This window comes from Pyrgilauda ruficollis, unplaced genomic scaffold (genome assembly GCF_017590135.1).
Source record: "Pyrgilauda ruficollis isolate IOZ18807 unplaced genomic scaffold, ASM1759013v1 scaffold106, whole genome shotgun sequence".
Taxonomy (NCBI): Eukaryota; Metazoa; Chordata; class Aves; order Passeriformes; family Passeridae; genus Pyrgilauda; species Pyrgilauda ruficollis.
This window is the reverse complement of record NW_024508766.1, coordinates 1,637,433-1,658,112: the sequence shown is the minus strand read 5'-3', so window position 1 is coordinate 1,658,112 and position 20,680 is coordinate 1,637,433. Positions and strand designations below refer to the sequence as shown.

The 20,680-nt window shown below is 37.8% G+C and overlaps 1 protein-coding gene across 4 annotated transcripts in view; it reads right to left on the bottom strand.

Moving 5' to 3' along the window:
- The window catches only part of HOOK3 (hook microtubule tethering protein 3), an 84,833-nt gene that overhangs the window by 23,565 nt on the left and 40,588 nt on the right, over nucleotides 1-20,680 (bottom strand). For all 4 annotated transcript variants that reach the window (XM_041470830.1, XM_041470837.1, XM_041470845.1 and 1 more), the window contains exons 7-15: nucleotides 17,628-17,690; nucleotides 16,111-16,194; nucleotides 14,915-15,078; nucleotides 12,826-12,966; nucleotides 11,157-11,358; nucleotides 7,752-7,862; nucleotides 5,097-5,184; nucleotides 4,466-4,535; nucleotides 1,276-1,416 (exon numbers count right to left, since the gene is read on the bottom strand). In XM_041470830.1, the coding sequence (XP_041326764.1) occupies nucleotides 1,276-1,416; nucleotides 4,466-4,535; nucleotides 5,097-5,184; nucleotides 7,752-7,862; nucleotides 11,157-11,358; nucleotides 12,826-12,966; nucleotides 14,915-15,078; nucleotides 16,111-16,194; nucleotides 17,628-17,690 (1,064 nt within the window). The remainder of the gene's footprint in view (nucleotides 1-1,275; nucleotides 1,417-4,465; nucleotides 4,536-5,096; nucleotides 5,185-7,751; nucleotides 7,863-11,156; nucleotides 11,359-12,825; nucleotides 12,967-14,914; nucleotides 15,079-16,110; nucleotides 16,195-17,627; nucleotides 17,691-20,680) is intronic.

Genomic DNA, 20,680 nt, shown 5'->3' with positions numbered 1-20,680 from the left:
GGCTTTTGCAGGAGAGCTGCTCCACAGCCAGGGACACGGTCTCATCAGTTCATTTCTTTGGACTGTTGAGCTCCTCTGAATAACAGTTCTCCCTTTCAAGACATCCCAAAGTGGTATCATTCTCAAACTTGCTAAGAGTGTAGCCCCTTTCATCAGTGAAGTTGTTAATAAAAGTGATGAACAGTGCTGGTACTGGTACTGATGACTGAGGAACCCAGTTGCCAGCTGGGTTTAATTTCACTGACAATACTACTACTTTAGTCTCACTGTCCAGTCAATTTTTTTCTTTGCTCACTTAACTGTCCACTTATTTATTTTATATCAAGGAATTCTGAACATAAGGATACCATGGGACACTTTATCAAAGGCTTTGCTAAAGCTAAGTATCATCCTCTCACCCTTCTTCACATGTGCAGTCATCTCTTTGTCAAGAGAACTGGATTAGTTAGCATGATTTACTCTGAATAAATTCATGTTGCTAATTACTTTCCTGTTCCTCATGTAGCTGGAAATAGATTCCAGATGGACTTGCTTTGTGAAATTTCCAGAAAGCGAGCTGTGGCTGACCAATCTCAATAGTTACTCATACTCTTTTTATTGCCCTTCTTGAAGGTGAATGCAGTATTTACCTTTTCTCAGGCTTCAGGCACCTCCCCCAGTTGAAGGGGAAGACAGGGAAGATTAGATAAATAACAGATTCAAAGTTTAGATACAAAGCAGCCTCACATCACTATCAGCCAAATACTGTGGCATGCTCTAATGCACTTTGTCTGGTCTCACAGACATCTGCAGGCTGATTGGTTCAATCCAGCAGGGTCAGCTAGAGAAGGCTGCCAAGGAACATGTCCTGTTGAGTTTTAAATACCTACAAGGATGGAGACAACCTCTCCGGGCAACATACTCCAGTGTTCAGCAACCCTCACAGTAAAAAAAAAAAGTATATTTTCACATTCAGTTGAAATATAATGTGTTTTAAACTCTGCCCACACCCTCTTGCCATGTTACTGAGTATTACTGACAAGAGTCTATCTCCACCTTCTTTAGACCCTCCCATCATACACTTCTATAAGATACATTGATAAGATCTAACCTAAGCCTTCTCTTTTCCAGGCTATACAGTCTCTATCCCTCAGACTTTGCTCATACAGAGGACTCTATAGTCCTATGATCACATCCTTCTGGCCTTTCACAGGACTGATTCCAAGAAATCCATGTCTTTCTTCTCCTGGGGATGCCTGTAGAAGGTCAACTGAAGCAAAGGACAAAATTTCTTACCTGTTTTCTGTCTCCAGTTCATTCTTCCGTAAGTTTGCATCATCAAGAAGGCTCTGCAACAAGGCAATCTTCTCATTGTCAGAACCTTCTTGGTTCAATTTTAACATCTTATTCTCATGCTGAAGGCGGATGAGTTTCTCCCTAAACACATACAACACAATTTTGTAAAAAAAAAGGAATACCAATATCTATAACAAAGAAAACAGTTTACCATTAGAAGTAAAATAACAACATAAATATAATCTTTTAAGGCAGATGCTGAAACAACAATCATATCTTCAAACCCCCAAATATAAACCAAATTTAAGTTGCAATTGCAGAACATAGAGCACAAGGAAAGTACCTCAGTGCCCCCAACAGATCTCAGAGTACAGCTCAACAAATATATAGGGAGAACAGAGAATGCAAAACTTAATACCAAGTGTGAACAAAGACTGTAATCTCAGCTGTCACTGAACTACTGCATAAACCTGAGCAAGTAATTTCAACTCTTAGTCTTTTTACACAGAATCACAGAACCATTTGGGTTGAAAAGGCTCCTAAGATCATCAAGATCCAACATAAACCCAGCACTGCCAAGTCCACCACAGAAGCATGTCCCTTAAGCACCACATCGACACATCTTTTAAATACCACAAGGGATGATGACTCAATCACTTCCCTGGGTTCAATGCTTGGTAACTCCTCCTGGTGAAGAAATGATTCCTAATATCCAATCTAAACCTCTCCAGCACAGCTTCAGAAAGACCAACCCCCACCTCATTACAACCTCCTTTCAGGTAGTTGTAGAGAATGATAGGAGGCTCAGGGGTGAGCTTTTCTCCAGGATAAAGAACCTCCTGCTCCTCAAAGGACTTAACTCTCTACATCTATTGTCCTTCTCCAGACACACCCCAGCCCCTCAATGTCCTTCTTTTAGTGAGAGGGTGCAAAACTGGACACAGGATTTGAGGGGTGGCCTCACCAGTGCCAATTACAGGAGGACAATCCCGTAATTGGCACTGCCCTGATCCTGCTGGCCATTCTATTGCTGATTCACGCCAGTCTAGGCTGGATGGAGATTTGAGCAACCTGATCTACTGGAAGGTGTCCTTGCCCATGGCACAGTAGGCAGAACAAGATGATCTTTATTCTATGACTCTACAATTACTTCCCACTGTGCATCTTTTCATCTACTCTTCTCCAAGCCTGCAGCACTGTACAGGTTGTCGTGATACAAGGGCAGGACCTTGGCCAAGCTGAACTTCATACAGTTGTCCTCTGTCCACTGATGCAACCTGTTCAGATTCCTCTCTGAGCCTTTCGACCCTCCAGCAGATCAACACTGTCCTGAGTAACCCAGAATGTTATTGTATTCCATATCTATCTGTGCCCAAAATTGCTACTCTCTTCCTGCAGCTGGAAAACAGAATGGTGGGGCAGGGGCTGGGGGCTTGCCCCAGACTCTTTAAAAAAAGTTGAAGCATTCAGGCAGAGTCACTCACTCTCTGCCCACTCAGCTAGACTTCTGGTTCTTTCTGGCTACTACTTCCTACAGTAGCAAGTCGAGATGCCCCATTTCACAATCAAAAACTGTTTCAGAGTGAATTTTGCAACACCTATCTGCAGCTACTCCCCCAGTACCCTTCAGTGCATCCCACCCACCCCCATGCACTTGGGGCTGTCTAAGTGACATAGCAGGTAGCATTGCTGTAAGCAGGCATAGCGTAGCTGTTTCCTCCTCTACTGCAGTGACTTGATTCAGTTTCTTGCATCGGTCTTCCAGATCAGAGGTGTTACAAACAAAGATTGTGGCAATGAAGGCTTTGAGTAGATCAACCTTCTCCTTATCCTTTACTGGTATGGTTCTCCTTGCAATCAATAAGGGGTTGAGATTCTCCTTAACCTTCATTTAACTGTGAATGTATTTATAGAAACATTTTTTAATTGTCTTTTATTGGCAGTAGCCAGAATAAGATCTAGTTGGGCTTTGGCCCATTTAATTTTCTCCCTGCATTAACAGCACAACACCTCTGTAGTCCTCCTGAGTGGCTTTGCCCCTTCTTCCGAACACAATACAATCTTTTTTATCCTGAGTTCTGGCCAAAGCTCTCTGTGCAGTCAAGCCACTCTTCCTGATGGCTCACCATTTGGCATATGGAGACAGCCTGCTCCCGCACCTTAACAGTTCCTTCTTGCCCTCCCAGACTCCTTTGCCCTTCCTTGGAAGACTGACTTCCAAGCAACTCTGTCAACCAGGCCTGTAAACGGGTCAAAGTCTGCCCTACAGAAGTCCAAAGAGGAGGTTCTGCTGGCCTCTCTCCTTAATTCTCTGTTAATCAAAAACTCTCTCATTCAGTGGTTGCTGTGCCCAAGATGGCTTCTGATCATCACATCATCTATCAGTACTTTCCTGCTCACAAACAGTGAGTCCACATCTTCCCTGGTTGGCTTGCTCAGCAGCTATGTTAGAAAGTTATCTTCCCACAGTTGAAGAACCTTCTAGACTGATCCCTTTCTGCTGTGCTGCATTTGCAGCAGACATCTGGTAAGTTGAAGTCCTCCATAAGAAGAAGGGCCAGCAATCTCAAGACATCTCCCAGCCCCTTATAGCATAGTATCCCAGACAAGTGGTCCATAACACACCCACCAGAATATCTGCCTTGTGGCCTTCCCCTTAATTATTACTCATTAATACTCAACTCTTTTGGTACCATCATCAAGCTACAGGCAATCAGAACAGGGCAACAACAAGTACCTTTTTCTAATATCCAAGCTCAACCTTCCTGACACAAATTCAGACCATTCCCTTGGGCCCTGTCACTGGTCACAACAGAGAAGAGACAAGTGTTTGCCTCTCCTCTTCATCCCATGAGGAAGGATAAAATCTCTGCTCAGTCTCCTCTCCAGGCTGAACAGATCAAGTGACCTCAGCTACTTATCACAGAGCTTCCCCTCAAGGCTCTTCACCATGTTTGTGGCCCTTCTTAGGATGCTAAAAGCTTCATGTCTTTCTCATATTGTGGCATCCAAAACTGCACACAGGATTCTGCTCCAGTGCAGAGCAGAGCAGGACAATCCCCTCCCTTGCCTGGCTGGTGCCCCACAAGGACACAGTTGGGCCTCCTGGCTGCCAGGGCACTGCTGACTAATGTTCAACTTGCCACTGACCATTGTAGAGGTTAGTAAAACAAAGCATGCATTAGCTTACTTTATTTCAGGAGTAATGATTTCTGCTGCTAAACTGTCTGAAGGCTCTTGTCTTCCCAGAGGCATCAATCCTGAGTAAGGAAAAGCATACCACTGAGTTTTTCACATGACAAGAAGTAGACATTGTTCTAGAAGCTTCACACTACTGCTAGACAATGTAAAATCACACAAAGTCAGGCTACAGCAAGACTGACAGACAAACACCATTTCATTTGGTCTTTCTTTCATTTGGTCCATTACATCTGATTCAATGCATTCTGAAGAAATAATGTTGCAGTTTATTTCCTGCTCATTGTCTTATCTAAGAACTACAAAGTACACAAGATTACACATACAAATGAACTATAACACAGGAAACATCAGGAGAAAATACGTCTCTAAAGAAAACTATGTAACTATATAGAAATCAGATATACATTACAAAAATACCCCTCTGGAGAGGAGACTAAAATTTATGATTGACTCAAATAACAGTCAAAGCTTTTGCTTGCTTATGAAGCTATGAATATTTGAAGTTTTCCACTGCTGATTTTAGAAGAGCTTAAATTTATTCTGTGCTAAACAAAAGCACATTCAACACTCTATAGAAAACTTTAGAAAAGAGGCATTTAATCTCCTTATTTGTCCTTTACCTGTAGTGGAGAGTTGACCCTCCTGAGCTTGTACACATCTAAGTTCTTCAATAGTTTCTTTCAAAGAATCCCTTTCTGTTCTTAATCTCTGAATAATAATTGGAAAGAGAATGAATATCAGTCTTGGCAGTCTAAATCCATCTCTAACAACCTTCAAAATTTTAAAAATTATTTAAGGTAACTCTAGAAATTACTTTCAAATTAAGGTATCAGTCTATTCCACAACAGAATAAATGTAAGTATTATATATTCCACAGGAACAGTGGTTTGGGTTTTTTTTTTTTCAGAAAAGGGTTGCTGATCTGATTGGACTAAAAATAGCAGGGGTATAAGCTTACAAAATCAAGAAATTAGTGACCAAGTATAACACTCTGGTACCAGGTAGTAAATAGTATCCATGGGGACACTCAGCTGTTTTCCTTTCACTGGGGTTGATTCCAAGGGAAATGGAAGACAGCTGAGAGACCACAGATTTTTCCCTCACCATGAATCAAAGATTCAGCCAGGAGTGAAAAAACGAACAGGTATGTACAGAGTCAACATAACAAACTGATTTTACTTCATTTTGTTTGTCTTTCACCACTGAAAGTGTGAGCAACATTTCCATATCACATTCCTTCTGTGTGTCAGCTATCCTTTTCATTCACCAGCACCTTGGCTATGAAAGAAAACTCATTGCTCAAGACTCAGTCCAAAGAGAACTGAAGAACAGGGCTGGATCACCTTGGGATCCAGACAGATGCGCTATTCAGTAGCATCAGGTAAATACTCTTTCAATGTGGCACAACTACCCTTCTGGTGAAAAAATGAGAATCTACAGGTAACACCAAGTTTTTGTCCAGAAGGTTGCCAAGAGTCAAAAAATGAAAGAATTTGCTACAATGTAATGATTCAAGTTGTAGTTTGCTCCAAAATCAGACATGTTCAGTATTACCAAATGGTCCAAGATAGACCTTGCCTCTGTATAGGCATGGAGTTGTGTTGGCTGACAGCATTTAATTTTACTAACAGTTGATTGCCAAATGCCAGAATATTTTAGTGACTAGAAAAAGTTCTAGGGCTTCACTGGTACAAGCAGCTCAATAATTATCATAGTACTTATAACACAGAGGTAAAATTCCAAGCTACTTTGATGAAGATGTCAAACACTACCATGCTTTACCAGAACATAACGAAAACAATATAATCAATTTCAGTAACTATTTCCAAAATATAGCTGACAAGATACCCCTACCTAGTTTGTAACCTGTGGTGGGCTACTTTACTGATACATATTGACAACAGAGAACAGAAAGAGTAGGTAATACAGTGAATCAGTAAATTCTTCTGATGAAGGAATTTTAGCTGTAATTTACTTCCCACAGGTGCATATCCATTCAAAAGAAGGTACTTAAGAACAACATCTAGCTCAAAAAAAAAAGCTATTTGTTAGGGGGTAAATCATAAAACTACATAACAATGGCCTGCAATTCAGATCCTTTGTGCAAGATGAAATGGTCTGCTGAGCCATGGATAAGCCACTGAAACAACTTCACCATTGTTCAACATAAAAGAATTTAAAAAAGTAATTTAAAAATAAAAAGCAGGAAAGAAAGCCAAAGCACAATACCAACACAGCTATTATGAGCATTCCAGCCTGATTTGAAGGGCAGATGGAAGTGATGTGAAGGTCAAGTGTCTATCAGAGCTTGAAAATTTAAGAAATAATGGGAATCCATGACCTATGAACATAAAATAACTGAAAACTTTCAGTTCAAATTATATTTAAGTGCTGGGTTTGGAAATCTGGAAATAACTGGACATGAAATATGACTATTGAGGAAAAAGCCTGCAGAGTTTCTGATAGTTGGATCAATAGACTTTTAATTAAAACATGCCTAAGAAACTGCTAGCTGCAATTGCTGACACTGATTTTAGGTAGTTTGAACCACCTGCATATACATTGATAAGAAACAAGCTGAAATCAACTGTTGAGAAATGACAGCGTGTAAGAGACGTCGGAAGGATCAGTCTCAGCAAGAGAGTACAAAGCAATTAATCACAGAATCACTAGCAGCAAATGACACAAGAAGAAGGCGATAAATTCATATCTACCCCCTGTGTGTTCCACATAGGCAGCACAAGATAGGTCAACAAGGAGCTGTCATAAAAGGTGAGATTGCCACAAAGGACATTTCCCTCTACACAACTACTAAGACTCTTCCTATACTAGTGATGACTCCACAAAGAGAAGCATGCTGAAGGTACCCCAAAGAATGTCATAGGGGGAAAAAGCAACAGGAATTTAGTTCTAGGATGATAATGCAGAAACCCTGTTGTAAATAATTATTCTGTAAATTTTCAGAATACAATATATTTACCCTGGGTATTTATTAACTTTTTCATGGTAAATGGTCAGGAAACAACTTCAGATGCCAAATATGAAGGCTTTTCCTCTTAAAAATGGGTTGCATATGATTTTGTACAGTCACTTTATTCCATGCTGTACAATTCTTAAGTTTAAAAACTATCTTGTACACAAACATTAGAAAATTTTCGAGGAAAAAAGACTTCCTTATTTAAAAAGACGACTAACTCTAATTACCATATGTCTGTGTTATAAATGATACAAAGTTGCTATTGTTACTAACAACAAAATAACACCTTGGCACTTACATCTTTTTCTTTTTGGAGGCTGTCTACTTTTTCTTTCAGTCGTTTGCATTCATAATCTAATTTATCAGCTTTCTTGGATTCTTCAGATAACCTGTTTTGTAGTTCAACTGCCTGTGAGAACAAGAATCAATAATGTGTCTGCAAATGTTAAAACAAAATACACAAGACAAAGTAGCCAATTACAATGCACCACAAGTCATGTTGTAAAACAAGTGAAATAGTTACTTATAGGACATACTAAAAACTTCTTTCATCAGTTGTTCTGTGTTTCATCAAAATAAAAAGCATTCAAATATTATATCTTAGTGCAAGCAAAAGAGAAAAAATGTGAAGTATTTTCACTGCATCTAAAACAAGAATTTAAACTCAAGCAAGGTTTACAGAAAAAAATCCATGTAGTTCTAGGGATCAAAAAGATTAGGAACAGCAGAAAAATCTTTCTGCATTCTGAAAAGCCTAATAAAAAGAAAAGACTCCGAGGAAAGCCAGTCTTTTGTTTACTTTACTTCATAAGCCTTACCCAGAATTCAGCTACTAGTTTATGCAGCCAGGTAATACTCCCTAACCTGAGATGTCCTTATAATTTTTAATAAACTAACCAAGATTCAGCTACAGGCTCCAAACAGTTTTCTTTATTTCAGTGAGAAACACTGCCACATGTATGCTTTCAGCTATAGATCAGCAAAGAACTCTTAAAATTAAGTGAGCAGAAATGTGAAAGCCAAGCACAACAGAAGGTAAATCAGTGAAGTCTTCCCTTTTCAAAACTTTCAGCCTTTACTACAAAGATCCATTCCCAGAACACTAGTAAAGCTTATAATGCAGAGAGCATGAGAGCAAATAAGCTAAATAAAGACTGACCTGCAAAAACAAAAGCTGAAGAAGACTCAGCTAAAGACCTACAGCTTCTTCTGAAATAGTTTATAAGAAGGCTTTTTCATGGCTTTTAGATTACAAAGGAAATTATTAAAGCAATAGCCATACCTACATCAAGATTCCCCAGTGGTTCTAATGGCCTTTTATTTTCAATGTCTACAACTATAGCAAAATAACTACAAGGCCTAAAATATGCATGGTCCTAAGTCTTAGAGAAGGACTTTGCTGCTGTTTTTCCTAAATTAAAGGCTGCAAAACCAGCACAGTCCTGTATTTTCTGAGATTAAAGAAATTAACATGTCAGATATGAAAATATTTCATTTTTCAGATGTGACATTTATCACTAAGGCTATCAGAATAACTGCAGGTATAACAAACAACTGCAGGCCTTCACCAGTGACAGTGCCACCACTTGCAGAATACTAGTGTTTTCACTTCAAATGGAAAAAAATGCATCTATGTTTGTAACCAATCACACTAAGGTTATGGTATGTAGAAAAACACTGCAGGAAATAAATTTGTCTTGAATTAGGATTTGTGAGTGTATAGAAAAACATACGGTGTCATGATAATGCAGAAGATTAAAAAAAATGAACTGCTATCACATTCACTAAGCATCATCTGTATGTGGAATGAGAAAAGCAGGAATCTTGCAACAAATAAAAGCAAGACATACTGTTAACTATGCATCAGAATGCACATGCACAAAGGGGCTGAATTAAAATTACAAAAAAAAAAAAAAAAATCCCGCAGTCTTTACATTTCAATTCTTTATGCCGAAATAAAGTTTCTTAGAAAAGGCTTGTGCTTGCTCTCACAAGAGTGAAAACAAAACAGTACCACTCAACCTCACCTCACAGAGACTGCTCTATGCAGTGAAGATGCAATTTCCTTGCAGATTACTATAGAAATTTGAATGAACCATGTTGATCTGCAATGCACAATGATTCTAAGCCAAAGAAATAACTCTCTAATGGCGTCCTCATGAGTCAGGTTGGATCTTTCAAACACCAGACAAGACATATTCCATTACAGGAACACACTAGAACTCAGCAGTGACATAACATCACAGGCCTTATATCCAGCTTACTTCTAATAACACAATTTAGAATTCCCAGAAAAATAATTTTGTGATTTATGAGTCACAGGCAGGTTTCAAAAGGAGCCCAGTCTTACAGACACTGAAGACAAAACACAGAGTGTTCATTTTGAGACACCATAGTTAGGTGAAGAAAAACACATCTGCCACAGGACACCTGAGGCTTATTCCAGTCTCAGACAGTAAACAGTTTTGCACCACACAAAAGCTCCTCATACAGGAAACCCTACGTGTAAAATATACTGAAGAAAAGGAGTACTTCAGCAGCACAACTGATGGGACTGGCCCTTCCAAAATCCTTTTGGTAGGTGAACTAAGAATAATCAAATGCAGACATTGAGGTTACACAACAGTATCACATGCTCAGCTGTTTAACGGAGTGAAATATTGGGTTGCCAGTAAACTTGATACTACTCATATGTGGAAGGCCATTCCTTTCTACATTTACATTTCTCTTTGCCTCCTTGGACAATTTTTCTTGCCCAAGTTCTTTTTTTTCCCAGTAAAATCATTTGGGCTGTATTTAAAATTAGCTCACATAGGCTGAAATAATTTGTTTTAAACACTGAGATCACCAAGCACAGGGGAAAAATCTGTCAAATCTTAGGGAGACACATTGCTCCTGGGCTTTCAGTATTGTTTAGTGCTTGTTTCTATACTTTATTCTATGGTAAACTGTGCTGTGACTGTTCGATCAGTCAGAAATACAGAGAAGGCACTACTGCTTTAATAAACCATGCTCTGTCTAGCCCTGTAACAAGAATACCAGAATGATATAGTGTCCCTGAAGTACAGAAGCAGAAACAAGATTAAGCATATGTTGCACACCTTTACAGAAACAGCATCACATGGCACTTGGATAAGCAGGAGGATAAATAGGTGCCTTTCACTCCACAGAGTGTGCTGCTGACACATTTTGTATTCCACTAGTGCACATGAACAACAAGGATAACACGTGTCCTCCTGTCTTCTTAAGTAGAAAAATTCAGATGTATCAGAGGAACTAGAACCTTAAAAAAAGGAGTTATTTAACCACAGGAACAACTTACCTTAGCTGTGGTGTGTTCCTCACTGCTGGAAAATTGTAAGTGAAAAATGGATACTTTTTCTGAAAGAACAGCCTCTAATTCAAGTCCCATTACTGAATATGAATTTGGAATAATTTTACAATAAAAAAAAAAAAGCCAACTTTACATCTGCTGAGTTTTTAAATGCAAGAAATACTGCTTTTTGACAAAATAACAAACTTGTATCAATGACAAGAGCTGCAGGAAAGAAGGACAAAGGTAGCAAGTACCTATAAAACATGGAAGTCTTTTAAACAGGAGTTGTTTTTTTCATAGCTTTTTTTTATTTTGAGGTATTAGCCATGTTATGAAGACAAAGTGCTGAACAATAGAGAGTTCAACATTGATGATGCCTGTCCTCACCTGTCTCTTGTATGTTTCCAGCTGACTGCGTGCTGCGTTGGCCTTCCTTAGTTCTTCCTCCAGGCTCACGGTATTTTGCATGTACATTGTATTCTTCTCTTCTAAAAGCTTCACTTGCCGCCGTAAATCACCCAGGTCCTCCAATTTCTTTTTGTATGACTCTACCTGGCTTTCTAACTTGGCTACTTTATCAGATGAATGCCTGAAGGGACAGATTTGTATCAAATTTGAACTCCAAAAACTAATAAAACTAACAGAATTTAAAATGCTTCTTTACAGTTTTTTCTTAATGCGGAAGACATTCATGGGAAGAACAATAAAGCAATCATATCCTCCTACTACTGATGTTTTCACTTTTGTCTGTTTTCTTCCCATAACTATTTGTCAACTGTAAGAGCTGCTGCTGAAGTTTCTTTTAGATCCTATCCCTCTTCCTAACACAACCTTCTTATCTGCTTCCAACCTTAAAATAATAGCTAAAACAACCTCACTCCCACTCATTTCCTTTCAATTCCAAATTATCTTCTGTCCTAAATTTTTCAAGGGTAAAGAAGAAAAGTTTCTGCCATTCAGTTCGTTTTAATGATAACCAGGACTAAAATCATAAAGATCTCTCTGCTAGACAAATTGTACTTGGTGACATAGAAGAACCATAACAGTTTTGAAACTTGATTCCTTCTAAAAAAAAAAAAAAAGGACAACAGAAAAAGAAACACCAGGCTTCAGCTTTTCAGAGTTTTATCAATCCACCTGCTGCACTCCCAAGATTACAATGGAACTCACCTTGCCCAAAGATTTCTGCTACTGTTACTGTTCCCAGTTTCATCTTAGAATCAACCAATTTATAGACCAAATTTCTTCTGAAATCCAGGGAATCTCCCACTGAATTAATGCATCGGTTTATGGCAAGCTAGCTCTGTATAATCCTCAGTGAGGTGCAGGGCCTCTCTCTTGGGACAAGGAATTGCTATTTGAACCCATGCCACCCACAGAGTTTATGCAGCCTGATGGGTTCATTCCTTATATTAATGACAGAAAGGATAAAGACAAACAGCTTTGGTAGAAGGCTGATGGTGAATCAGGAATAGCAGTATTAAATAAGTCTTGCTGGAGAGAATGAGTAACTGCTCTGAACAATCCATGGCAATAGATGCCAATACTGAAGGAATATGCTCCATAGTAAAAGCGGCTGTTCCACTCTACAAACCCCTATTATCATCAAATCATGACAACTTTCATTGCTAAAATCCAGTGGGAACGAGAGCTGCAACAGATGTTGTTCACACTAATATTACATGATAAACCAAAAACCACCCAAAGTCCAAACAATGCAAACCGCCTAGTTTTCTGATGAGAACAGATGCCTGAGGCATGATGAAGGTGAATACTGCATACTCAAAGAGACCAGTGAGTGCCCTGTTATAACCATGAATTTGCACAGAATTACTAAGTTTACTAGTAGTTATTGATTGGGTACAAAACAAGCAACTATTTCACTCAAGCTGAATTGTGCGTCCGTCTGTGTACCTAAACTGGAGGATCTAAAGAATCTTGGCATTTAAAGTGTTTAATATTAAATTACTTAAACAAAAGATAATGTAGATTAAGTACACAAATTATACAGATTAAAAGGTAGTAGTTAAAAAAGAGTTAATGGAACAAAATTTACCTGAGTACATCTATCTCATCCTTCAAAGACTGAGCCTCCTCTGCCAGTGTAGTAAGCTCTTCTGTTTGTTGTCTCAATTCTGCAATTTCCTTTTCTAGTTCTTCACAGCGTATTCGATAGTCATCTTTTGCAGCTTCTAGTCTGTAAGAATGAAAAGAAACCCAAGAAATAATTTCTCATCCTGAGCCACAATTCCTTTCCTCATCATCCCCTCTAAGAACTCACAAAATAGCCTCCTGCTGCAATGAAGCAAAACAACACAATGTGCTTATTCAAAACGTAAAAGCAAATTGACTTTATCAATGCTCCCAATTTAATATCAGTTTTTCTATTTGAAAATTCACAAGGTAAGATATATTCCTGTCAACAACATTGACCTGATTCTAAGATGTTATAAATGTCGTAGACCTGTCACTGAAGTGGCTTTATTTATTTACTCATAAAGAACCTGTGCATGCTCAGAACATTGGGAGAACCAGGCTATCTAGTTAACAAGTAAAGAACTCTAACCAAAGATGCTGAACTGCTTGCATACACTATGCATAGCCAAAGCTCCGTTAACCTGGCAGTGAACAAAATAAGTAATAGAAAATTTTCAATGTATTTTGAATGAATAGAAGTGGACACAACCCAAACCAGAAAGTCCTACTGTGATTTTGCTCTGAAATTAAAACAAAAACAACCCAGGTTAGGAGATAAGAGCATGAGGAAAAAAAATAAATTCAAGGAGTCCAAAAACAATCTATAAGAATGGAGACAAGAGAAAAACTTTGAGTCATCCAGACGAGAAACAACAAAGATTTGGATCGTAACAGACAAAAAGAGTCAAAGCACAGAGAGGCAAGAGTAGGAGGAAAAGTGGTGTACTGCACAAGGCACCACTTAAGCTGTACCAATGTCCTGCTTGATCAGGTAGAGCTGGAAGCAACACATACAAACTGCCATCAGAAACTACATAATATGGAAACAGAGGAAGGAGGTAAAGGAGACCAGGAATGAGTCTCACATACGCAAACAGTTTAGAATGACCTTCAGAACCTGAAACTACAGTAACAGACAGTGCAGATATTGAATATGGGGACAAAATCTGTTTGAACAGTAATTGATACCAGATTCAGGCAGGAATCACTGCAGAGCATGGAGATGAATCAGAAGAGATACAAAGTGGTACACCATTACTTTATTCCTTTACATGGTAGATGTATAAAAAGAAAAAAAATCCAGGCACTAAAGAAAGAAAAACATGGAATGTTTTTCAAGGAACTGATGGGAGATATGTCAGAATAAGCAGAAAAGGCTTAGCATGAGGAATTGGAAAAAAGGCAAAACAGAAAAAAAAAGGAAAGTAACACGGCATATATTGTAAGAATTGGAAAAAGGCAATGAGAAGAAGATAACAAAAGAAAAGCTGGCAGTGTAAAGAAATACTACAATTTCACTCACAAAGGAGAAGGAAAGTAAGGGAAAGAGAATGAAAAGGTTATCGTGAAGTGAACCAGCTTTCATCAGCAGAACAGGCTTACACAGCCTGAAAGCAACAGTCAAGAGGACCAGTAAGGATGTTTAAAGAGGAACTGTATTTTCAGTTATGGGGGAAATGTAAATAAAGTGCAGAACTCATAGATGGATAATCTCTATCTTTCATCATCTCTGAAATTTGTTTTCAAATTCAGGTAAGGACATATCTACCTACGTTGATAATGCCACAAGCAGTACTGTAGCTAACTTTTATCTAGGAATTACTAGACCTTAAAAATACAAGCAGAATAATTTGCATAAAGGAAAGCATGCTACTTTTCCTTCTCACTGACTTTGCTAAACATGGGTGAAATGACTGCACACAAACAATTCAAAGTAACTCACAGCAGAGTGACATATAAAACACTTCAGCATTAAGAATCTGTAATTTTTTAAATGCTGCATCTTGTAAAGAGTGAAATTATAATGTATACATCACTTTAAAAACTGTACTACTGTGGCTACACACCATCCACTATACTAATTCACATTTGCAGCAGAACCAGAAATATCTAAGTCACCTCTATTGCCAGCTACAAACAACCAACCTAACCAAGTGTAGCTTTTCTACCTGAATGTTTCCTCTTGGAGCTGTTCTAGTTGTGTCTGCAGCTGCAGGTGTCTACGACCTGCAGGACTGTTGGGATCTTCAATGGAATCAGACTGATTTAAACGTTCCATCAAAATCTGGTTCTCGGCAAGCAGGCTGCTCTTCTCCTCTTGGAGGGCTGCAACCTGTTGTAATAAAAGTATGAAGAGGAAAATTAACCTACCCAGGTACAGAGAGCAGTATTTTTTCATGTTCATAATGAAGTATCAACAGATGCCACAAACAGAAACATGCAGGCTTCACTAATTACTTTCACAAGAATACATTGTATAATTGAACAGGTATTCAATTACTGCGTGAAGTAACCAACATATTGCATCATTAGGAGCAGAGTTACAACTTAGGAAACACACTCTTTTATGTATTTCACACGAACACTTAAAGAAAAAGTCTGTTATGTCAGCAGGTAACTTCATTATAACAAAATCTGCATCTTTTCCCTAGAAACAAATAAAACTAGCTCTTCACAGTAAAGGCCATCTGCAAGCAGGCCTGAAACAGGAACACAGCCCTGAAGATAGCCCACTTTCCACTAACACTGTGAAAACAGGCAGTAGCGGAAAGAACCCAAAGTGCTCCAAGACCTGAAACACGGGTTCATATATTAACCACAACAAACAAAAACCAGCTTTATTAATTCCAACTGTCACTGAACTACAAGAAACGTGAATTAATATTTCGAAGCAGGGTTGCAATAGCAATGCCGTTCAGGGTCCCCCTTCACACTCCTCATGTCTTCCAGATGAGTATCGATTTATTTACAGACTTACTTTTACTTAAGACTTAGTCTAAACCCATACACATTTAATGGTCTATAGCAACTTCTGACTGGGATTTAACTATTAGCTGGAACTGTTACAACAGCAGAACTTGTATTAGTTCTCCATGGCAAAAGTTTTACCACACAGCTCAAACCCTTCTTAACTGAATGAAAAGTTTTGCTAGTATGAATCACAATACTGACAACATGGCAACAAGATAAGAAAACAATGATATTCATTCTCCTAGCACAAGTGAAAACAAAACAATTACTGTGACATTTTCATCCCCTTTATAAAAATTATGTTTCAATATGCTAGTACTTATTTTCAGCCACCTAAAAGTTCATACAACTTTTCTCCACTTCAAAATTTATACAGACTCTATGGCAAACTTACCTGCATATCTAACTCATGACATCTCTGGGCAATTTCTTCTTTTGTTGCAAGTGCTTCATTTAATTCTTCTGTAGTTTTCTTCAGCTATTATAAACAAGAAATTTTTACATTTTCATCACCCTACATGATCCATTGAAAAATATTCTGAACTACATACTGTAAAATTATTTTTACATTGAGGTAATACATTAAATTTTTGAAAACTGAGCAATTATGCTCATATAAAGAAAAAAAAGAAGCAGATGTGAATACTGTTTAGCTTGTGTATCAGTAAAAAGTAAATATACCTAAAGTAACATTTGCTTTTACATTAGAAATATCACATCTAATCTATAAATTGAGTAAAAAACTTCAGGAGAAATTGGGTCTGAAGAACGCACCAAATCTCTACACCAAAAAAAGCTGTCAATACCACTTTTCTTTACAGACACAGTGCGTAATTTCAATTTTCAATCTACATTTGAAATACAGAAAGGACTGGAAGGTGGAATACAGGGAATGGACAATTAGGGTAAAATATTTCTAGTGTCTGGAAGCTACTTCTAGTGCACAACAGGAATAAAAATAGTATGTGATAGAGAAGCCTACCTTTTAAAAAAGGGCACCAAACCTTATAAGCAGTGGGAAATATTCCAATACTTCCCTTCAAAGGCTGAATGTTTAAAGATATGTGTCTCACTTCTTTGCAAATGAATGCAGTTAAGATAACATAGAAAACATAGCTACAAGAAAACTGGTCTGATAAAATAGGTTCATGCATGTTATGTATATAGATACAGATATATATGTACTATTATATATTATGGAGTTTAAATGAGCTTTCTCAAAGAGCATCATCATACCTTGCATTTGCTAGTTTATTTTTTATTGGCTTGTTTGCATACAATAAATTAATTTCATCTGCAAGAATTTACATATTTCTGCAGAGAAAGCATAATGGATGAATACAGTGAGCACCACTGTACTACTCTTCTTCTCAATTAGAAAAAAATCTGAGGAAGGAGGACAGTGTTAGCTTGCGGATAAGCTAGGAAAAAAAATTTGGTTTGCATATTTTTTAAATATATCAGACCGGGAATGATTGTATTTGAAAACTTCTCTTCTGTTTTGCAGCAATTCCAAGATTCCCATAGAAGCAGTTGTTTTTGTTTTTTTTTAAACTGACTTTGGAAATAGGAACTCAGATAAAAACATTTATTCAAATAGTACATCTTTTTTATCTTTCTTTCTTTCTCCATGCCTAAAGATTTGTACCAATCTGCAGTTTTGCACTATTATGTCATACAGCTAGACTGGTTTGTCAAATCAACTTTTCCATATCCTTTAAATACACAGTAGAAGCAAACTCAATTAACAAAGCTAAAGGACTTGAAATACTGAGATTTAGTTCTTTGCTTCTTATTTTACTTTTCCACAACACCCTTTAATGATTAAAGAAAAAAAAAAAAAGATGGAGTTCTTATTATGGCCGCTGATCCACTATGATTGAAAGAAAAGAAACATCTAGTCTTAGATACCTGCCGATCAAGGTCAACGTAAGCATCATTTCCAACAGAGACTGGAGACTCTTTACTCATCAACTGCAATTAGATTACACTGGATTAGAAAAAGCAAATATTTACTTTTATATTAAAACCTAAGTTTTCATTGAAATACCAAGCTGATTTTTACTTTTGAGAGCTTTAATCTGAATTAATTTGAAAGTTTTCAACTTAATTTCTATATACGACATTCAGAAACAAGAACAAGAAAAAAATCTTCATAATTTGTACTATTTAGAGTGCTATAAAAGAAACCTTACATTATCTCTTTTTCTTTTGACAATGCACATTCCTTGTCTATGACGAGCCTGCAGAACATCCCACTAAAGATGTTATTGCAGTGGCATTGGAATGATAGTAGACATCAACACACCAAGGAATACCTGGCTTTAATTTTTCTCTGCTAGTGAGTGGCTTTTTCATATTTCCATTACCTGGATATTTACATCAATTTATTTATTTATTTCGCTCAACTCCAGGACTATCTCAACTACTAGTGCAAAACAAAGGTGATAAAAATTCTGTTCTGGAATTGTCTGTCATTTTCAACATTAAAAAGTAATTCAGTAGAGTGCATTCCTGAAATGAGTATTACAGTTCCTTGTGTACTATTTCAGTGCAGGAATAGCTGATAGTGGCCTAGATTATTAAAAAACCAAAGCAACGAATCAAAACAAAAAACAACCCCAGCAAAACCCTCAATACAAACCCTCAAATCAATCCCACAAAACTGACTGATGTACTGATCAAAAGAAAGAAAAAAGCAGTAAGTTTTCTTATAATAACCTAACGATCCACTGCACCAGTTGGTAAAAGTGAAATCAAACCTAGCAAAATTTGTAGCTCAGCAACCTCCTCCCACACAGCTTAAGCAAACATAATAAAGTAATGTTCTTATGAAAAGTTGTAAGACAAAAACAGGAACAATCTTGCAAATGAGAAATACACTGTAACTAGTTCAAAAGGCATCATTACAGAAGAGCACTGATGGTTTCTGTCCAAATTCATAATGTTCTAAGACCTCTCCAATGACGCAATTCATGAAAGTTACAATTAAAAAGACGTTATCCTAACCAAAATCGGACAAGTTTTCTTCCCTGGAATCTCCTGTCTAGTCTGGTAACTCTCTCCAGAGACAGTACTTCCTTTATTCCTTCTAGAAATCAGTGTTTTTGCACTATTTTCCTTAGCAAGATCTTTTGGGATCCACAGAGCCTTCATTTCTCAATCCTGTCTGCTTATTATCACCATGTACAAGTGAAAAATCTGTTTGACATTTACATCATTCGAATCATACACTCACATTTCTCTCACTTTCCCCATTTCCTTAACTAGGATTTAGCTGCATTATTTAGAATAATCCATATCTCCTCAGCAGTTCTTCTCACACCGTGACAACATTTGCCAAATTTCTTCCGTTTTCTTCTACATCTTTACAATGACAAACTACTCCATGAAGAAGCATTACATCAAGCCTACATTCTGCAGCAATAATTACAAAGTCCCCAGTCTCAGAGCTGTCCCCTGAAAAATGAAGTCTTTTTCATTACCATATATAATGGCATTACAAACTTATCTTCAATTTAGGACCCTGTTTTCTAAGCTGATTATCATTTAAACAAAACCTCCCAAACCCTTCCTGCTCTGTGATGTTCATGCACACTTTGAATACTGGATTTCACCAGCTTTTCCAGATGACTAACAGGGATATTCCCATACTAGCTAAATACTGAACTCCTATCAGTATTTTATATTCCACAATGCTGTTCACAAACACACTTTGGACACCTGTACTCACACACATACAACTAAGTTCTGCCTGCTAAGTCAGCACTTTCCAACAGGCAGGTCCCATGCTGCATGCAGCCTGCAAGGGTGTACAACATGTCTCTAACAGCCACCACTCATTTCTGGCCCTAACACAACTTCCTGTTTGAAAAACCAGCTCAACAGGCCTGCCCAAGACTTGGAGTAGAAGGAATACAAGTGACCAAACAACCCACTAGAGGCCACTGTGGTGTCATTGCTTTCTGTGACTTTCCATAAGCCAGGCCATGGCTAATAATATAATCCCTATTTTCTTCAAGTTTTGCCATCTTTCCCAAAACATCCTGTCCTTAAGAACCATTAGCAGAAATGTCCAGAAAGAGGACATTATCTGGAGTAGGATTAGATACTGGAGATACATATTCTGGGTGTACCATGAATGCACACTGCATGTGTGAATTTCACTCCACGGGGTACATTAAGAATGTGACGAGGAAAGGTGAATGAGGCACAAAGGGCAAAAGCCACAGATACACGTGCAGATGTATCTCACATGACTCAGTGCAATAGAAAGCACCTTGCAATTGGATGGTCTGGGGTATGTATAGTGGAAAAGCTAAAGATGAAACTTAAGGGATCGTTTTGTGCCCAGTACTACAACCAGACTAAGAACAAGCATGAGATCTCTAGGTAACTCAAAAGGAACACAGGAATCCAACTTCTGATCATCAGTTAACAATAAAAGAACTGTAAGAAGTGGGATGTAAAGGTAGAATTATCATGGCAAAGGAGTGCTTCCATCTTTTCCCTACACATCTCCCCACATACTGTAAATAGGTAAATGGTTTACGCATGCTCTGCTTCAGGATTGCCTGCACACAACTTCTCCCCACTGAGAAGCAAAAATTCTACCATAAATAGAACAGCCAATAGAGCACACAACTCCACTCACCTACACAAACCTCTTTCTTCCTTCAGATTTTAAAATTTCAAGAAGAAAACTTTTATTGAATGCCATGTTTTAAGACTTCATACAGATAGCCATATCAACTTGAAACACACACTACACCTTCCATCCACCTGAAAAATGCAAGATAAGAGGCTTGCCTAGTTTTCCCTATTCTTGACTTTGTTTCTGGTCAATCAGCATTCTCTGATATTACTGAAATTTAGAGTTGCAAAGTGCTCATTTAATCAGTTACCTGCTTAATGGCACATCAGCTTTTTCTGCATTATTAATTACTAATCTTACAATACTTTTA